This window comes from Mastigoproctus giganteus, chromosome 2 (genome assembly GCF_048544385.1).
Source record: "Mastigoproctus giganteus isolate SK-2022 chromosome 2, ASM4854438v1, whole genome shotgun sequence".
In the NCBI taxonomy this organism is placed as follows: Eukaryota; Metazoa; Arthropoda; class Arachnida; order Uropygi; family Thelyphonidae; genus Mastigoproctus; species Mastigoproctus giganteus.
Genome location: NC_143576.1, coordinates 30,578,278 through 30,595,322, shown reverse-complemented (window position 1 = coordinate 30,595,322; position 17,045 = coordinate 30,578,278). Strand labels below are relative to the sequence as shown.

The following is a 17,045-nucleotide window of genomic DNA, read 5'->3' as shown; positions in this document are numbered from 1 at the left end:
TACAAGCTATTAATTTTTAAAAGTGGGGAAGACTTTATAACCATCCTGTATTTCGAGCTCTTCCGAAATATAAAATATATGGAAATGATGCGTTTATGCAAATTTCAGATTGCTTAAAAATTTTTAGTTATCTATAGAGAAGATGCTAATTCACTAACTTGCGGGTAAATATATTTTTGTAGGTGTTTCAAGCCTTATTATTATTAGCTACATGGTGCAAGGAAGCCTGCTGCACCAGCCAAAAAAAAAAAAAAAAAAAATTCCCGGGTTACCCTGAGAGAGAGAGAGAGAAAGAAAGAAAAAAGTAGAAGGGGAATCACTAAGAAAGAGAAGAATGATGATATCCAGCTCAGAACCCTAGGTGTGCCAAGCCCGTACTCACCAGATGTGAGCCCATGGGGTTCACATCTGGTGAGTACGGGCAAGTTTCAAAATCGCAGAATTCTAGGGATAGAATTCTGCGATTTTGAAACTTGCACTTTTTTGGTATCTTTCATAGTAGAAATAAGTCGCAAATCGGTTGTCAGCGTTTCCATTATTCAGTTTATTTTCGTGTACATAGCCCACATAACAGTGGTGATCAATGACAATTTAAGCATAGAAGCAACACATCTTACAAGTAATTAAGTTAAATGATAATTATATTTACATTGGTAAGACAATTATGAAGATTTTGTACATAGAATATACTTAAACAAGTTACGTACTGTTTTTCAAAGTAAAATTATACAAACTGTTATCGAACATAAAAATGTAGAAACCAAGGAGCGTGATTGGTCAAAAATTCTATAAAAACATTCAATAAGGTAGGCCATAGCCAATTTTATAAACAAAGTTCGTGCACTCCCTACTAATCCAATTTCATTCGCAATATGTGCATCCCGGAGTAATGTATTCAATTACGCGAGTAACTCAATGCCTTACTCCGGGGTTAGACAGATCTTATTCCCATTAAGCCCTCGTGGGTGGCGCAGTGGTAGAATCGCCATCCTCCCCATACCGCGTGGAAAATACCTGAGTCCGAGTCCCGTCGATGACGTGAGGAATTTTTATGGGCCTTTTTCACAACGTGGTTGAATTAGTCAGTCTCAGGCGAGGGTAGTATAGTTTTTTCTCCTGGAAACTCGGCTTTTCGCCCAGAAAACAAAATCGACCACAGAGCACAGACAATTTACAGACACTATACACGGAGGAATATGACCTTAGTCACTGGTGTTCCTAAAACCCTACAACAACTATTAAGAACTCTGGAATTTGCTAATTTTGGTGAATAAATCGATTCTAGTCTATTTTTCATCCTCTTGACTTCTTATTGTCTTATTTTGATATGTTATTCTGTGGTTACTAGGCACAGCATTTATTCAGCCCCTCTAATAATTTGTCTAGTTTTTCCTTATATTTATTTAAACTATCCATTAGCACAACACCAGATGGAAGTTTGTTCAAACAATCAGTTGCTCTCTGGCTGAAAGCAGTCTTGCACATCCATCCAACAACGATCTTTTCAATTTAAATTTATATCCCCTAATGCGCGTTGTCAGAAAGAATAAGGATGGCATCAGCATTTAGTTACTCAATCCATTTAAAGATTTAAGCACTTCAGTAGTATTGGGAGTAGGTACTAACCGATTTGATCTAGAATCCTTTGCGAAAAGGGGTTGGGGTGAAAAAAAATTGGTTTATATTTTTCTGCTTTGGTTTGTTTTTCTCTCAATAGATGGCGCTAGTGGTGATTTAATATTTTGGCTTTCAATTAATTTTTCGGGTTGCGAACCGGGGGTTGTTATGTTTGGTGAGCAGTGATATTACCTCGTGAATGTGCGGGTTCCCAAGTTAGATTTTGGTTAGATGTAGTCTTTGAATGTATCGATTGTGACGTCATAGTGAATTTTTGTGAATATTTTTAGTGTTAATTATGTGGCACTGCATTGTGGGTTTTAATTGGGAAGGCGCATTTCTTGTTTATTTTGGGGATGTTTATGTTGTGGGGGTAGGCTACCGCCCGGCCCGCGTCTGCGTTGGAGATGCGGCACCTTGTGAGCGGGATGAAAAGCCTTTTTTTTTTTTTTTTCTGAAAGATAAATTCTTTGCTATTTCCATCTGTTGTTGAGACCTGAAAATAAAAATCTGTATTCTTAAAGTTTTTTCCTTCCAGAGTTCCATCTGTTCTTGAAAAGGTGAAAATTAAACCTATGTGTTTCCTTGAGGTTTTGTCAGTTTAATCTGTAATGTTGGTTTGCAAAATCTATTCCCAAGCGAAATTAAAAGCAGTTGTTAAAAGGTTATTACCTTTTCTTGAAAAGCTGAAAATTAAACCTGTGCACTTCCTTGAAACCTTGTCTAGTTTATCTGTAATGATTGCAATTTTCTCAAATCTCTGTATATGTTGGTGTGTAAGATTTAAATGAAGTTTGTCAGTTTTATCTGCAATGATTGTTATTTTCTCAAAAACTGTAATTTGTGAAAATCGAGAACTAGAACAATTCGATTTTATTCTATTTATTTAATTCCAAAGAACAGCAATATTTTCCTTATATTGCTGTTCTTTAGAATTAAAACAGATATTTTCCCCTTGAAAAAAAAAACTATAGAGAATATTTTTGCTATCGTCAACAGTTTATTTTTATTCCTATTTTTCTATCCACAGTAATTATGTTTAGGAATCACAAAGACTATTAAAATTTCAAAAACAAAGTATTCAAAAGTATTCAGCCCTTTATTTGCACTTACCTGATGGGAAAATACTATTTTCATTTTTAACAGAATACGAGTTAGCAGAGCAGAAATTTTTGGGAAACACAGGCAGTTTACATATTGAAACGACATAATGCAAATTCTTTTTTCTTGTTTATTTTCACTGGTTATTTTTGAATTTAATCTTCAAAAAGCACAGCTGTACATGCCCCTAACACCAGTTAACTTTTGCTGATCATTTCCGTTCGGAAAGAGAAGTACCGAACATTGCTTTTGGGAGGTACCAATCCATTTGAGGAGGGGGACATTTTCTGTTTGAAGTGAACATAAACACTCGTTTATGATCAAGACGTGAATACGATTTCTGATTGATCCAAATTGGAAAAAAAGATATAAAAGTACAAAGCCTTTCTGTGTGTGACTCAAAACATTTTAATGTCTGATTCCACTGTATCTGCAATCGATTTCTGATTGGTTGAGAATATAACATGGGTTAACGATGATTTGTGTTTGGGTTAACGATGATTTGTGTTTGGGTTAACGAATTCTCCTTGTAACTTTGAAGACTTATGAAGTGTACAGCAGTGTGTGTGTGTGTTTTGTTTTTTTCCACGTCCGTTTGTGTTCATTTTTCACAAAACTGTTTCTTAGTGACTGCAATTATAGTTTTTCCTTAAGATTGTAATTTTGCCGTTTTAGTTGTTAGCACAAGATGTTAATGAGAAAATTGCCAGCTTTAAGTTCGACGTTTTAGCTATCACAACAACAATAAAAGTGTATATTAAGCAACATCAAGTTTACTTGGTTTAATGAGTTTAAGTGAAAATTACCAACGTTAAAAAGGTTGGCATTTTAGGTTATTTTCGATGTTACCTCAAGAATAAAACCATATATTTTAGCATTATAAAGTGTGGTTTTTGACTATTTAAATTTTCAAAAACACACACATTACGATTAACCATTTAGTTTTGTCAAGCAATTGAAGTGTGTATGCAAAGCCTACATATGTTTCTTTAAGTGACCACCAACTAGCAATGTTTTTTTTCTCGAAAACTTAAAATTACCAATATTAACGGTAACATCTGCTTCTTAATAGGCCAGCAAATACCATCAACAGTTTAGCAATTAAAAAATTGTGTGTGTGAGAGAGAGAGATTGTAAACATTTTCATGTATGATTCCACTGTATCTGCAACGCACGAGCGCGTGTCTGTGTGTTTTCACAATCTCCGGATCGACTTAATGGTAAAAATTCTTAAAGTTAAAAGTTTAAGATTGAATTTAAAATCTACTTAAGCTTACTCTTAGCAAACATAGGCACTGATAACATTTAAAAAAGCCAAAAACTATTTAACGACTTAATAAGGGTATAGTCACTAAAGCTTCTTGTTTTTGGAATCGCACAGTCAGACTGAATCAAAAACTCACCCGGACTTGCTCCACTGTGGAAGCAGAATTGTGCAGTTGCTTCGCAAAGCACAAACACACAAAACGATAATTCACATACATTTCAAGATTTTCGTATTATTCACTGGAAATATATTCATCGCCATGTCAAATGTATCACCAGGTTACCCGTGAAGCAAACAAGAAAACACATTTTTCCATTTAGTTGGATGAAAGCACAACACATATACAACTTCAACCAACAAAAAGAATGCAGTTTCTTTTTAATCCCCCTTGTTGACTTCAATATCACTAGCAAAAACACCCCTGTACACGCCGTTTCTACCAGTTTGACTAATATCCGCTCAAGAAGAATATAGCTTTGAAGATCTGACGTGTTCGAACCTCGTTTGCGGTCAGTTTGAAGAGAATGAAATTATCCGTTTTTATCTTCAAGACATGTGAATACGATTTTCGGATAGGTCCAAAATGTAGTCTATCTGGAAAAAATACATTCTTCTGATATTAGCTGAATAAAAAATTTACATATTCTAATGTATACAGAATAAAATTATATGTAATGCCTTTTCGCTTTTGTAATCTGAATTAAAATTGACATTTTTCATTTAATTAAACCCGAAATGGGTAAATTTCGGTTTAATTAAATTTTTCGCCTGAATTTATATTTTTCGCCTGAATTTATATTGAAAATCGCGCGTTTATATCGGAAACAAAGACGAGAGTCTATTTTCACTATTCACACATCTTTGCAGTCTACAGAGAAACAGATAGTAATCACATATACATCTTAACTGTAACACACAAATAGAGACATAAGGCTTTTTAAACCCACATATCGCTCGCACAACAATGGAATCCTGGAACTGTTAGAACACCATTGTTCACAAGGAAATCTTCAATTTTTCCAAGTTGCATGGTGGCTGAAACTTGTGTTGTGTACGCGACTCCGGAACTAGTACTAAGAGCTGCGACTTTGGAACTGATTCTTGTCGACATTCGGAAATACTATTATCATGAATCACACTGCAACTATCACTCTGGAAATTATGAAAAACTCAAATTTTTAACGGATAAATTTTCATTGCGGTTAGGAAAGTTTGATCCTGAACTGAACTTTGAACATGAACACTGATTGGTCAGTTTTTAAAAACAAATCAAGTACTGTGATTGGTGCCAACCGGGCTAGCCAGGTGGGTAAAGTGCCTACCTGGCAACCCAAAGGTTGCAGGTTCAAATCCCGCCTCAGGCTTGGATCAGAGTAAAATGCAAAAACTTTGGGAGGTGCATTATGACCACAGAAGCCGATGTGCCAACAACTAACACAAAAAAAAACTGTCATTGGTTTACGTCTTTTTTTTTTTCCTTGGGCTGAGTGGGTTAGGAAAAAAACGGATTTGGGGGAATATATGAGTGAGTGCGTTTATTTGTAAAATTTACGACATTTCATGTACACTTTTTTTTCTCACACTGTATACTTTCAAACATCAAGTTTGTTTAAAACTCGAATAACTCGGAAAAACCCAAGTTTTTCTCCCAGGAAACTCTGGTTTTTCGTCTAGGTTCTTTGAGCAAAAAGAAAATTGATCATTAACACATGCAATTTACAGTCATTATACATCTATACGGCTGAATATGGGCTAAGTTGCTGATATGCCTAAAGCCCTACAACAGCCAACCCTGGAGCAAGAGTCAAGCTTACAGGGTTGTAATTACACACCTTGCCTTTTAATCCTTTTTTGTGAACAGGAGAAATATTGCAGATCTCCAATTCGTAGGGACCTTCCCTGAATGCAAGGTTGTTCTCATAATTATAACTTAGTTTTTCTGGTGCTTTATTTTGCTGCTGCTTTTAATATAATTGGATAGATTCTGACAGCCTTATTTACTTTCAGCAATAACTCTTTCACTCCCTCTCAGTTACCACAAATCATTTAAGCTCCCAGTTAGAATTTGGTAAGCTTCTGTTATCCCTACCCCTAAAAACATTCTTCATGCTTGATTGTAGATACAGAATATTTAATCGGTTTGTTCAACACCAGAACAGGATCATCAATAACTATTGCCATTCATATCCTAGTGTTAATATAAGCAAAGAATCCTTTGATCTTCTTCTCTACTTTTCTTCTTAGTCCAATGACTTCGTAATCTGCCTTAGCTTATCTGAGCGATCTCCTGATTGACTTGTTTCATACTTACTGTAGGTATCGTTGTCCCTTGATATTTAATCAATTTTATTCCATGCAGTTTTCTTTTCTGTTACTAGTCTCATCAGTTCATCTGCAGTTACTTCCCCACATACCTAAATGATGTTCATGTGGAGACATAAGTGATTTTCTCTAGAAGGGCAAGCATATTGTTTTGAATTGTAATTAATTTGTGGAGCAGTTTAGATGATTAATATCCAATGTGTAATTTTCAACGAGATATCAATTTCATGTAATTTCCCTCATGGGTGGCAGTAACACAATGGGCAGGATCGCTGTCCTCTATACACTGGGTGGAAAATACCTGAGTTCGAGTCCCCTCGATGACGGGAGAAATTTTTATGGACCTTTTAGCATGGTTTTTTCTCCCGGATATCCGGGTTTTTCGTCCAGCAAACAGAAAATTGACCTCACAACATGCACAATTTACAGACGGTGTACACGGAGCAATATGGTTGGTCGCTGATGCTCCTAAAACCCAACAACAATTTCATGTAATTAATATTTCTTCTTTCCTCTAGCTTTGGAAATTTGAGATATTTAGAGTTAGGTAAGAAATTTTTTGTGAAACATTAGTTCATGATTTGTGAGGTGTCCATTGAATCTTTTTTGGGGTTTCTCTAGTTGGTTGTTAATTCCTATCAGATTATAAGGGAACTGAAATTTTGGAGGAACAAGAACTTTATATAATAGAACTGGAAATTTCTACCAAATGCTTTGAAATTTCCAGAAATTTCCAGTTTGGTAGAAGAAATGGAAATTTCTACTGGAAATGTTTACCAAAAGAAATGCATTTAAATGCTTTTCTTTTGGTAACCCAACCATTTTAATTCCTTGACTAACTGTCTGGCTTCAGTAGGGCCATATTGGGCCATCGCTAAGATTCATAAGACAGCTTGTGGCAAGGAATCCACGCCCTTATGGGCAGCACAATTGATATAATCGCCGTCCTCCCCACACCAGATGGAAAAGACCCGAGTTCGAATCTTATCAGTGACGCGAGGAATTTTTATGGTCCTTTACACACGGTGGCTGAGTTATTCGGTTTCAGGCGAGGGTAACATAGTTTATTTATTTATTTTTTCCAGATTTTTCTTCCAGCGAACAGCAAATCGGACCACTGAGCACACGCAATTTACAGACATAATACACAGCGCAATATGGTCCAAGTCGCTGATGCTCCTAAAACCCCACAACAACGGAATCCTGGAACTGTTATAACACCATTTATTCACAAGGAAAGTCTTCAATTTATCCAAGTTGCATAGTCGATGAAACCTGTGTCGTGTACGCCACTCCAGAAAATTCTATATATGTTCTGTGTGATCGATATCAGATTATTTGAAATGCCACGAGAGATAGGTAATTCCACTTGCGTAATCGATTTATTGATGATCGGATCAGCGGTTGGAAGAGCTAGTAATCTTCGAATAACAGTATGGATCATCCAGTGATCATTGGAATCATGGAAACACCCGGATCATAATTGCGTACTCATCCACTGAGATATCCTTATACTGCAATGTGGGAACCCAGACCAGTCAGGTAAATACCCTTCACACTAATACAGAATAGCTGGTACTCTTGACATTTGGATACAGACATTCCAAAAGGAAAAGTTTCCTTCAGCTGTCTCCATATGGTCATTCGCTGCGAAAAGAGTGAAAGGTATGTCAGACAGTATTCAGCGATCCATGGCCTCTGTTGTCAGCACTTCTAGATTTTCCGACTGATTTTTATGAGCACATTGTACAGCAATCAGCCCATGTTAGCCAACACAACCGCCTTCGTGGTTGTCCACGACCTACCTTTTATTTTGTGCTTACTTAGTTCGCTTCTCAATCTCGAATAATGATGCAGACATACCTGTTTCCGAATGCGAATTTTCGGCCCTCTTACATATCGATTATATTATCTTCCTCTATCACCTCCTTTCGCCTATCGGACTTTTTTTTCTTTTTTTTTGTAGTTGTTGGCGCATCGGCTTCTGTGGCCATAGTGCACCTCCCAAGGTTTTTGCAGTACTTTGATCCAAGCCCGAGGCGGGATTCGAACCCGCGACCTTTGGGTTGCCAGGCAGGCACTTTACCCACCCGGCTAGCCCGGTCGGCTGTATCGGACATCACTTTCAGAGTTTCTCGCGACACTTTAAGTTCCTCCATCTTTGTCATAAATGGCCCCAGTCGGGCCTAAACGATTACACCCCGCTCTGAGTTACTGAGCTCAGCTCATAAAATTGGACTCTTTAAATCCACGTCCAGAAGACTGCCGGAAAGCGATCATTATGTAACATCAGCTACATAATGATCGCTTATGGTGACCTTTTACTTTCAGAAAATCGTGATTTCAGAGGAATTAATTTCAATTAAACTTTTGTTGAGTATGATATTTTGTCTTAGTTGTAAAGAATAATGTTTATGAGATCTGAATTTTCTACCATTTCCCCATAACTTCACCAAACATTCTGGAGAGGTTTAGTTAGCATTTGTCACCACTTTGTCAACATTGCCTGCCAGATGCAGGAAAATTAAGTAAAAACGTAGTTATTTAATTTGTGCAATACCTGAGCCCAATAACACCTTTTCCCACGTATTCAAACTTCCGTGTTATGGATTGCTGTATAAAATTTTTCCCAGTACTTCCTATTTTTCAAATTATTTTTGACTTCTCTTAAGTCAGACCTCTCATTTTTACCTTAAAAAGCAGGTAACTTACTCTAATTTCTATGTAAATAACCCGGACACAAATATATTTGTGATTTAATTAAATGAAGAAAATTTATGCAAATTTCATTTCAGCAAATTTCTCTGATTTATTGGCATGCATCACTTTATTACTGCTACATATCTACTACATTTAGGAAAAGAAAAAATATTGTCTCTTACCAGATCTAAAATATGTAGAGGATCCATTGCTGCATACACAGTTGTATTTTCTGTAGGCAGTACTGGACTGATTTCTTTCTTGTAGTTTTTGAACAGGTTATCTCGAAGATGCTGTATGTTAGACAACCATTCTTCATCCTGGGTGACAGTTCTTTGTACAGCTGAAATATGAAACGGACACCGGAAAATAATTGAATGATGAGATTAAATCTGAGTTCTGTTAATGTGACATAATCGACTATAAATATGCAAAGCAGCTGTCCACATTCTACAAAGGCTTTCGAACCGAAAAGGGGAAATATTAATTTAGTGGTCGCGAAATTAGAGACCTCTCAAAGAAAGGGGCCACTTCTTAGTAATAAAGTAACGAGCGTGCGTTTATAGAAACAGGTGCTCCACTTTTTTTCCACAATTGGGAAGTCGTTAAAGTGAAATACAGTAAAAGTTCAGTGCAGAAAGTATATTTATATCGTCATATCCGTAACTCATCAGTCCGTTTTGGTGTATATATATATATATTTAAAATAAAAAGTTGAAAGAAAACGTCAGTTGTGAAAAACGTAGAACTGTTGTATTTACATTAAAAGAAAAACTGGGTATTTGTAGACAACTAAAAAAAAAAAAAAAAAAAGTGAAAATTTTCGTGCACCCATGAAGTATGGTCTTTTTTCTTCGGTAACATGATAAAAAAAAAAAGGCAATCGACAAGTTTTCTTTTTTTTTTTTTTTTTATGTAAACCCCGAACAAGAGAGGTATTAAAACCCATAGTACTGACGTATCCCAGTGGTCAGGAGCGAGAGTGCATAACACGCGTTCCTTGAGTGGACCGGGGTTCAAGCCCGTGACTATTAAATACGATAAATATTTGTATTGACGATTTATTGTAAACTCTACTGACATGGTTGTCGTGCCGGAGTATAAACAGAAAATTTATTTTTTTATTTTTTACCGTGCTTGGGTTGAAGGTTGAGAAGACGAAAGAAGATATTTGTTGACATTGGACTTGAACTTCTGTAGACTAATTTTCAGGAAATACATACGAAGGAAGGTTGTTCCAGAAAACAGCAGTTGAATGAATAAACGAGGAAGATGAAAAGATCGTTCTGTGAGTTTGAAGTTGGACAGTAAATGGATGTTGGCTGGGGGCTGTACGTGTTCGGACTGTTTTGAAAGAGAGAGCGGGAATTATAGAAGCCAATTCAGAAGAGTAGTGCCCATGGAAGTATCTGTAGAAGAGGCAAGCAGCAGAAACAGTACGTCTATGAGACAGCGAGTGGAGAGACTCTGTTAGAGATGAATCATTAATTAACCTAACTGCCTCTTCTGAATGGAATCAAGAAGCCTGAGAGAGGTTTTGGGGGTACCACCCCAGATGTGGGAACAATATTCCATGGTAGGGCGGATTTGGGATTTTTACAGAATGAGCAGCTGTTTGGAAGAAAAGTAACGCCGAGAGCGAAAGAGAAAACCAAGTTTTTTAGATGCAGAGGAAGCCATATTTGTAATGTGCTTGTGCCAAGAGAGATTAGAAGTCAGGGTAATCCCCAAAAGAGATATATCATTTTGCCTAGAAAACAGAGTGTCACCAAAGATAAGCATAGGAGCAGAAGAATCCTTCTTGCGAGACATAAGACAAGACTGAGTTTTAGAAGGGTTGAAATCAACTAAGTTGTCTTTGCCCCACTGGAGAATTACCTGAAGATCGGCATTTAAGGAATTGGTAGCAGATTTTCGAGAAGTTGAAGTTGATTGAGCAGGGCAAGGTTTCTCAAAATGGGAAGTGGAGTGCAATGTGCTATCATTGGCAAAACTATGGATAGGATTTCCAGTCAATGGAAGAAGGTCTTTAATATACAAGAGGAAAAGAGTGGGGGAAAGAACTGAACCTTGGGGGACACTGGCATTAGTGGAGAAGTTAGAAGACAGAGAACCATCACTCTCAGTGAGCGATCAGAGAGAAAACTGGATAACCAATTATAAAAAACAGTTGGCAAACCATAAGATGGAAGCTTGTTTAGAAGACCTTTATGCCAAACACGATCGAAAGCCTTTGAAATGTCAAGAGCAACTACTTGTGTTTCACCGAACCTTTCCATTGAATTAGTCCATAAATGGGTAACATAAACCAGAATATCACCAGTGGATCGACACTGACGGAATTCATACTGGCGATCATCGATCAGACGGAAGGTTTCTAGGTAGTTTAAGAGTTGGCTGTTAATTGATTTCTCCATTACTTTAGAAAGAGTAGAAGTAATTGCGATGGGAGGGATTTGTCACCCTTTTTAGGAACTGGCTGGATGTGAGCAAATTTCCAAGCAGAAGGAAAAACACCTTTGGAATAAGAAAGTGAAAAAAGGCGGCAAAGAATAGGAGTAAGTTCAGGAGCACAGGTTTTGAGAACAAGTGGAGAAATTCCATCGGGACCTGGAGCTTTCTTAGCATCAAGATTCGTCAATATCCTTCTGACATCCTTTTGACCGAAGATCACAGGAGGCATTGAATGGAGCGTGTTGGGAATGGTGGGAGGTGTTTTACCAAGATCATTAATACATGAGTTGGAAGAAAAATGGGATGCTAGCAGGTCCGCTTTATCCTTGGCCGAAGTGACAACAGAACCATCTGGTTTGGACACAGGTGGAGCAGAGATGGGCAAAAGTTGCAGCCAATAGCTTTGGCAAGAGACCAGAATGCTCGGCTACCATTAGGGCAAGAAGCAAGTTTTCTACTCTTAGCCTGTTCCAAATCTACTTTGGACTAATTAATAACTGCTTTACAATTGTTGCGAGCTTTGGTGTAGGCAGAAAATGAACCTGAAGAATTAGAAACAAGCCAATTACGATATGCAACGTTCTTCTCTTGAACAGCCTTAGCACATTGGAAAACCAAGGTTTAGATAAAGGACGAGATTTTAAAGTGGAGTGTGGGATAAAGGATTCCATTCCTGCAAGAATAATTTCACTGACATGATCTGAGCAAATGTTGACATCAGAAGTTTTGAAACAGTAATCCGACCAAGGAAAAGAAGTGTTAAGAAGTGGTGTTTTGAAATGAAGTTGTTGTTTGGTTTTTAGGAGCAACTAAGGCCATATTGCTCCGGGAATATGCGGTGGTCATTCCCTGACCTTTCCGTATCCTCCGTATTTGGTGGTGACGGGCTCGAACCCCGGTCTAATCAAGAAGCGTGTGCTATGCACTGCTGCTCCTTCCCACCTAGGTACGGAGGCGCCTGGAAATGAAGTATTGTGCGACTAAGTTTAATCTCACATTATGGTATTTAATTATATAATATAGGCAGCTGTAAGAGTAATGCTTGTACAATCTGCATTCCCCAATCCCCGTAGATGCCATATAACTTATCTTTTATATAAAGCTAAGTTATATGGCATAAACGGGAATAAACTGTTGTAATACGAACTAAACGAATGACCGCATCCCCTGAAAAGATAACGTCTCCATCAAGGGATTATGTGTAATTGTCCAACACCGAAAGTTTGAGTGCTGTGTAACGTGGATTGGTTTAAATTTGTCTACCTTGCGGTGATGCAGTTTTTTAGTACAGAGGGTGTCTAACTGGTGAAAGTTTATCGTCGTATAGTATGTGGGCGGATTTTTTGAAATTCGTCGCAGTTTTCCTATTCTGGAAGAAGTTCATACAGGAACTGTGGTCCCACGCCCGATTCAAATACGAAAAAAAAAAAAAAAAAAGCGCTACGCATGGATTTTTGTGTGTGGAACATCTCGTGAGTTATCACCAGGAGGGTGGATATTTCTTGGATTGAATAGTGGTGTCGTTACCACCACTCAACGATCAAAGACATGACTCGGTAGTGGAAACCACGCCTTCCCCCTCCCAACTACTTCAAGAGCACTTCGCTCCCTATCCAACACAGTTACATTGATATTAACATTCTTTTCTAAGGGATATCGGACCATTGCTGATAGCTCGGTTAAGTGCCATAGCCAACACTACTACTACGATGAAACAATGAAGCAGTTACATCAAAGTCAGAAATGCAAAAGGACTCTCGAAAGGCTCTGAAAAGTCGTTGCTTTCGTTCGTGCAATGAGGTGAAGGAGATAGTTAAACATTGGTTTCACGAGGATGTCCCGTCTAGTGACACATTGGGATATATCTCGTCATACCCCCAGCGTTAATATTTTAACTAAGCGCGCCTGCGTACTGTTTATTCGAAAAATCTTAATTTGAACGCCCTTACATATAGCACCGGTTGATGAATTTTATTTGGAGTGGGCTTAAAAATTGTTAATTAAAATTAGTGATGGACATAATCGATTATATGCGGAGAGAGAGAACAGCACTTTATCTTTAGTTTTCATAACATCAGATCGTATCCCTGCAGTGTTATTTCATTTTATTTTCTTCAGTTTTTAACTACTTTGATTTCGTAATCAATTAATTTGCATATAATCGATTACGAAAATTCCATTTTCGATTATTGCCAGTCACTGATTAAAATATGCTTGTTATTTATTATATACTGACAGAATTCTGGTATACATATATAGCGAATGTTAGGAATACAGATACACAGCGCGTGCGAAAAGTAATAAGACAAAAATGTTCAAAAAAAGAACTTATGAAAGCTATTCGAAATAATCTCTATGGGACTATATACACTTGTTACAATTCTCTTTTAATTGTTGAAAGCATTCTTGAAATTACAGTACGCAAAAGTTACCACCTTGAGATATTCGATCATATTCTTTTGAACGTTGTGAAATGGTTTTCCTTTTCATCTTCAACTTCGGAAAGAAGAAAAAGAGATGGCACTCCTAAGCAGTGCCAGATAATGCTTCTGTTTTGGAATAATAATGATTACTGATTTTACCCATGCGTAAATCGCTTGAAAATACTTTGCAAGGATTGCACAAGTTGGCCTGCAAGCTTAAAGTGGATTGGATGCATAGAGTTGCCACCTTTTTTGGGGTTTGGCTCGGAGTCTCCAGGATAAAGGATGTCAAGTTCAGACTCCGCGTCATAGAGTGGTAGAGAAAAAATAATTTTCATTGCACTTAGTAGCGAATGTGATTTAATTACACATTAATTTAATTACATGTTAATTTAATTATGATATGTGATTTAATTACATATATTTTTTTAAGTGCATATAGCTCACGAAACAATTCAATGCTTCGTTAAGATTATTACGATAATTAATACCACTCTTATACCACGTGAAATTAATAATATAGTTTATTAAGCTAGTTACCTCAACTACTATACATCAAAGCAGTGGTTCTGAACTTTAAGTAATTTAAATTACTTAAACTTATTATTTTTTTTATTTATATATTTATTTCATTATAAAAAAGTGTACAGTATATTTTTAATTTTGTGGATCTATAATTGATGTTTATTTAGTATCTCTATATAAAGAATAAAATTATTATATATACAGGGTGTCTCAAAAATAACTTCAGGAATGAGTTCCTCATATTTTTATATATTACAATAAATTATTTTATTACAATTATATTACAATAAAATATAATATATTACAATATATTACAATAAAATTATATTATAAATCAACGGGGATTACCTTTATTTTAGATATAGGAAGCTTCTTTTCCAACTCTCCTAGTCCAACTCACTAATAATTCTTGAGGATGGCGATATCTATTTTGTAAACCAGGGACATCTTATTTCTTTTGGTCCTATAGCTGGACTTTAGCGTTAAATTTAGGGGTCTAATAAAATTGGATATGGGGGGGAGGGATTATTCTCTACATTCCTCAAGTCGGACTAGAACTTTTCGGGCGTCATGTTCACAGGAATAGAATTGAGTTGTGAATTGTGAGTTACTCTATTCCTGTGAACATGACGCCCGAAAAGTTCTAGTCCGATTTAAGAAATGTAGAGAATAATCCCTCCCCCCCCCCATATCCAATTTTATTAGACCCCTAAATTTAACGCTAAAGTCCAGCTATAGGACCAAAAGAAATAAGACGTCCCACCTGGTTTACAAAATAGATATCGCCATCCTCAAGAATTATTAGTGAGTTGGACTAGGAGAGTTGGAAAAGAAGCTTCCTATATCTAAAATAAAGGTAATCCTTGTTGATTTATAATATTATAGAATATAGGAATTATCGAGCACTTAATAGCTCTCAATTATCAAATCTATTGCAATAAAAATATTTTATATCAACATAGTTCCGGAAATGCTTGGTTCCCGAGTTATTAACTGGAATGTCTTATCTCCTTTATCACAAGGTACTGATAGAATCTAGTGGTTTTCCATTCCGACCATGTACTGAAATCAGGAGCAAGCGGATATGCACTTTATGTACGGTTTGGCGGACGGCAAATAAACACATTAGCTAAATAGGCATGACTATTGCCGATCTCCGTTTTAATTTATAGCATTGATAAGATCCTAAACTCAAAATCAGAAATCTATACATATATACGCAAAACTCCTTTTATTAATTTTATCCTTATAACATTTAGCAAAATTAATTTTTTATTAGAAAGAAACAAAAAACTTGTATTTTACTCTAATTACTTCAAGGTTGTTTTGTCTGTTTTTATTCATTTTTTAAAATGAATAAAACAAGTTTAATTTCTTAAGCTTTATGAAATAATCATGTACATCAATTATAAAATTTTAAATTTAGGAATTAATTTTCATGTAGTAAGCAGTAATTGTAATATGAAAATTGATGAAATAATGAGCATTTCAACCTATCTGTTAGAGTAATCTCATATTATTCTCGAACGTGGCATGATATTTCCTGTACCACTTCTTCAGTGACTATAAAGACAGCAGAACTGGTAAATTATGGTGACTTCATTAACATACACATTTCTACTTGTTAATATCGGCGGCTGTAGTTAGCTGGTTTTATGCAGAGGGTGCTTCATTTTGCAAATATACAGACTGACCCGCGATCATCATACCTAATAATAATGCATGCAGTCCCTGACCGTCTGGCATCTCCTGGGAGGTTGGATTTAAATGAATATGTAAATAGGCTGAATCCAGATAGATAGCACATGGTGTCAAACACTGAAAGGAAGAAAATCGTAAAAATGTATTGAATGAAATTACAAAACAATCACTGTGAGAAAAAGTCACTTCAAAATGAAAGCTCGTCATTCTTCACTAGGTAATGACGCTATTTTTGCAGGGAGAAACCAAAAAGCAGTTTCTCCCCCTCCCCCCAATTTAAGTGTCCGCCGTAGCCGAGTGGTAGGTTTTGAGTGTTTTGAATGGCCGTGGTTCAAGATCCCGCGAGTGCAAATTACGATGCTATTTCTTGTATTCACTCTTATGATGTAAACTCCTCTGACCACGTGGTTCCTGGAGCATAAACAGAAAATTTATTTTATTTATTTTTATTGTAATATCAGCTGTGTATTTTTAAAAGTTACTTTCCTTATAATAGCTTAACTTAGAAATAAGAAGTTTCCTTACCAAAGTACAACACTAACAACAGGAACCAGAAACCTATATTTTCCATCATGAGATCTCGCTATCCTCATATGCAGTTCGCCCTTATCCTTTCGATCAGTTGCGGAACAGAGAAACGTAAGCTCGTGTAGTGATCCACGTGGCACCAGCTGACAATATGACTGTTTCATGTCATTGACTATTAGAAAATGATGGTGATGAATGAAAAGAAAAAAATAATAATAAAATCCATAATGGTGGTAAGAGCAAAATGAAAGATGAAACGATGCAGATTTTCAAAACAGAACTTCAAATTTGAATTCTAAATAAAGTTCGCAATTTGAGATCGATCCACTTTGTAGCAAATTTAGTTTGTTCCCACATGTGCTACTTGTACATGTACTTTATCATGTCGTTTCCGCGTGGTTGGTATT

The 17,045-nt window shown here is 36.5% G+C and overlaps 1 protein-coding gene across 1 annotated transcript in view; it reads right to left on the bottom strand.

The window, feature by feature from the left end:
- Positions 1 to 16,768, bottom strand: part of LOC150089246 (neuronal acetylcholine receptor subunit non-alpha-3-like) — a 63,832-nt gene extending 47,064 nt beyond the window's left edge. The window contains exons 1-2 of the mRNA XM_090390401.1: positions 16,636 to 16,768; positions 9,190 to 9,350 (exon numbers count right to left, since the gene is read on the bottom strand). Of these exons, the coding sequence (XP_090246527.1) occupies positions 9,190 to 9,350; positions 16,636 to 16,684 (210 nt within the window). The 5' untranslated portion in view covers positions 16,685 to 16,768. The remainder of the gene's footprint in view (positions 1 to 9,189; positions 9,351 to 16,635) is intronic.
- Between the last annotated feature and the right edge of the window lie 277 nt (positions 16,769 to 17,045).